General features: G+C 34.4%; 1 protein-coding gene across 1 annotated transcript in view; it reads right to left on the bottom strand.

The window, feature by feature from the left end:
- Window positions 1–459: 459 nt before the first annotated feature.
- Window positions 460–3,084, bottom strand: part of LOC124540982 (alpha-1,3-mannosyl-glycoprotein 2-beta-N-acetylglucosaminyltransferase) — a 21,857-nt gene continuing 19,232 nt past the window's right edge. The window contains exons 5-8 of the mRNA XM_047118754.1: window positions 2,865–3,040; window positions 2,662–2,766; window positions 1,462–1,629; window positions 460–656 (exon numbers count right to left, since the gene is read on the bottom strand). Of these exons, the coding sequence (XP_046974710.1) occupies window positions 543–656; window positions 1,462–1,629; window positions 2,662–2,766; window positions 2,865–3,040 (563 nt within the window). The 3' untranslated portion in view covers window positions 460–542. The remainder of the gene's footprint in view (window positions 657–1,461; window positions 1,630–2,661; window positions 2,767–2,864; window positions 3,041–3,084) is intronic.

Here is a 3,084-nt window from a genome sequence, read left to right as displayed (position 1 = left end):
ATATAACAATATTTTAATTTACTCACGTGCACGTAACATACATAATAATATATATTTGAATTATTTTTTAGCCAATTCCAGTCACAGAATTTTATCTACCATTGATTTTCATATTCCACACATTGCCAATAGCTCAGATATATTATGTATTGAAAACAGTTCTTGATTGATATAGTACTATTAATATAGGCTTTTAATATTACTTTCATTCTTAAATTTCATGGCATTTATAAATGGAATCTTTTTCAAAATCCTGAATTTATTATTAATAATTTCGACCAATGAAATTGCGTCAATCACACGTCAAAATATTTATATGCCTTTATCGGGCCTGTGATTGGAAACGGCTAAAAATTTGCTATCAGATACATACCCTACATTATTGCATTATAAATACCTGTTTGATTTGTATATAGAACAAATATAATAATAAATAAACACAATAAATAAAAAAATTAATGGGATTGAATTTTTTTTAATACTCTTATAACAGGTTATTTAAAAAATAAATACATAGCAAAAAGGTTTTAATATAATTTCAATTAGCCCCACGTCGGGTCATATTTGGTCCACTCGTAACTAGGAGCGAGGTAGACTCGGCGATTTCTTATAAAACACGTCACTATACCGCGGTACGCTGCCCTCGGTATACCACTCTGAAAAAATAATTAAACGATAACAATGACAGTAATTATCTACATTAATGTTGAGATGATTGAGTCAAAATAAAAAAGAAGGCATTTCACTGAACTTTAATGTTATTCGCTTAAGTGATACATTTTTTATTCTTCCTGTGACGCACTAAATTATTAAAAATCAGAGAGTAAAAAACCATAGAACCAGAGAGAAAGAATTATAGAACTTTGCATCCCGATAACAAATAGATGGCGCCACTTGTACAAATATGTTATAAAATAATGTTATAAATTTACAATGTTGAAGTAACTCTGTCTGTCTGTCGCTCTTTCATGACCAAACTGCTGAGGTGAATTTGATGAAATTTGGTATGAAGCAATCTTGATCTCCAAGAAAGGACATAGGCTACTTTTTTCCTGGTACATGACAACCAACACCCTTAAAATTTGAATCATTCCATAAACAGACAATGCGCCAACAAACTCAGCCAATAATACCAAGTATTATTGCGTTAGAATATCTAATGAGTGGCAAACCTACCCAGGTTTGTACAAAGTCCTACCAAATAAACTAAACTAAAATCTTATTAGTTAAAATAGAATTCTTCATCAACAACTATAATCATCAGACCTTGCTTCAAGTGACTTCCATTGTTTTGGAACAAAACTTAATGTTATAAATTAAAAAAAAAATCCGGTAAATGGTTCGAAAACTTTTTTAAATAGTCGACGATTGTCCATTATTAAATAAATTGGTACCAAATCAGGATCGATAAAGATAGAGAAGCTTATATTTGAGGATGGGGTATATGAGCATTAAACTTACCCTAAAATCATCCATAAGGCCAAGCTTCTTAGCGGCACGTTGGTAAGTCTTCGCTGTGGAATATGACACACGGACGGCGGGTTCAGTTCCCGTGCTAGACATAACATCCTCAGCGGACACCTCTGGCAAGTTGTACACGAACGATGTCAAGTTTTCATCGTACGTGTCCTGTAAATACATAATTTTGTTACATTCAAGAGCTATATGCCTCACTCTTTTGCACTTGTCTCTCTCGCTCGTATGAAAAAGAAAAGGACGGACTATCACTGAGTGCTCATGATTGGTGTTCCATGATGATGAGCGTGAATTCGATTGCCGCCTTACTTTAGTGACTAATTTATTGGAGATCTTGAGGTCTTGGGTGTTAAACTCAAGAGTTAATTAAATACTTATTACTATAAGCGATAAGACCGCTTTTGCGCACTTGTTACATTTCGTTTATTTAATGCACCCAATAATTGTTGAGTAACATGTGTTGTGCAATCAAGTATTTAAAAAATAAATAATTAAATACAGTTTTATACATACTGAAATTTAAAATCAATATTTCTCGTGAGATTTTTATACCGATTTACAGTGATATATAATGACTATATAACATAACGACCCAAGGGAGAACGGTAGTTATGTTTACCGTGGATGAAACCGTACAGATAAGATATAACGATAATGAACTATAGTGAATTTCTATCGTACTTAAATATACAAAACTCCCTTAACAGTTGAAAATATAAAACTATGGAATAGGTACCCTCTTTTTCGGCTTGGAAGAAATCACTGTAACTCATAAGTTCGCTATGATATTGTAGAACTTTCTTCGGAATTTCTTATAGAATAAATACTAGATTGATTAAAAAACAACAACAACAACAGCCTGTAAATTCCCACTGCTGGGCTAAAGGCCTCCTCTCCCTTTGAGGAGAAGGTTTGGAACATATTCCACCACGCTGTTCCAATGCGGGTTGGTGTAATACACATGTGGCAGAATTTCTATGAAATTTGTCACATGCAGGTTTCCTCACGATGTTTTCCTTCACCGCTGAGCACGAGATGCATCATAAAGACAAATTAAGCACATGAATCAGCGGTGCTTGTCAGGGTTTGAACCCGCAATCATCGGTTAAGATGTACGCGTTCTAACCACTGGGCCATCTCGACTCATTAAATTTATTCTTCGATTCTTGATTAATAAATACATACCTTTATTAAATACGTCAGATTTAGTTTCGTAAATTCCACGAATTCCATGTTGAGCTGCATGTAACGCAAGTGCATGTCGAAGAAAAGTCCTTTACTAACACCGATCTGAAAGATTTATGCAAGGTAAGGTAACAGCAATGTCCCACCGTTGGGCAAAGGGCTACTCCCATTTTGAAGACCTTTAGAACTAATGACGTACATACCTTTCCGAAACTATACGTTCTCGATATCTCAGGTCTTATGCACGCTCGACCGTCTGTGTTTTCAGGATCGCGGAGCCAGTCATCGAAAAATCTAGAAATTGATGGCAAAAAATAACGTTTCGCGTTACAGTCAAATCGAATTTGGAATTTGGCGACCCAATCGTTCTTGTAGGAGCCTCTTTGAATAAAATTTAAATATTTTTGCCGCCGAATGCAATAT

The sequence above is a fragment of the Vanessa cardui genome, chromosome 27, assembly GCF_905220365.1.
Source record: "Vanessa cardui chromosome 27, ilVanCard2.1, whole genome shotgun sequence".
Lineage (NCBI taxonomy): Eukaryota > Metazoa > Arthropoda > Insecta > Lepidoptera > Nymphalidae > Vanessa > Vanessa cardui.
This window is presented reverse-complemented; position numbering and strand designations above follow the sequence as displayed.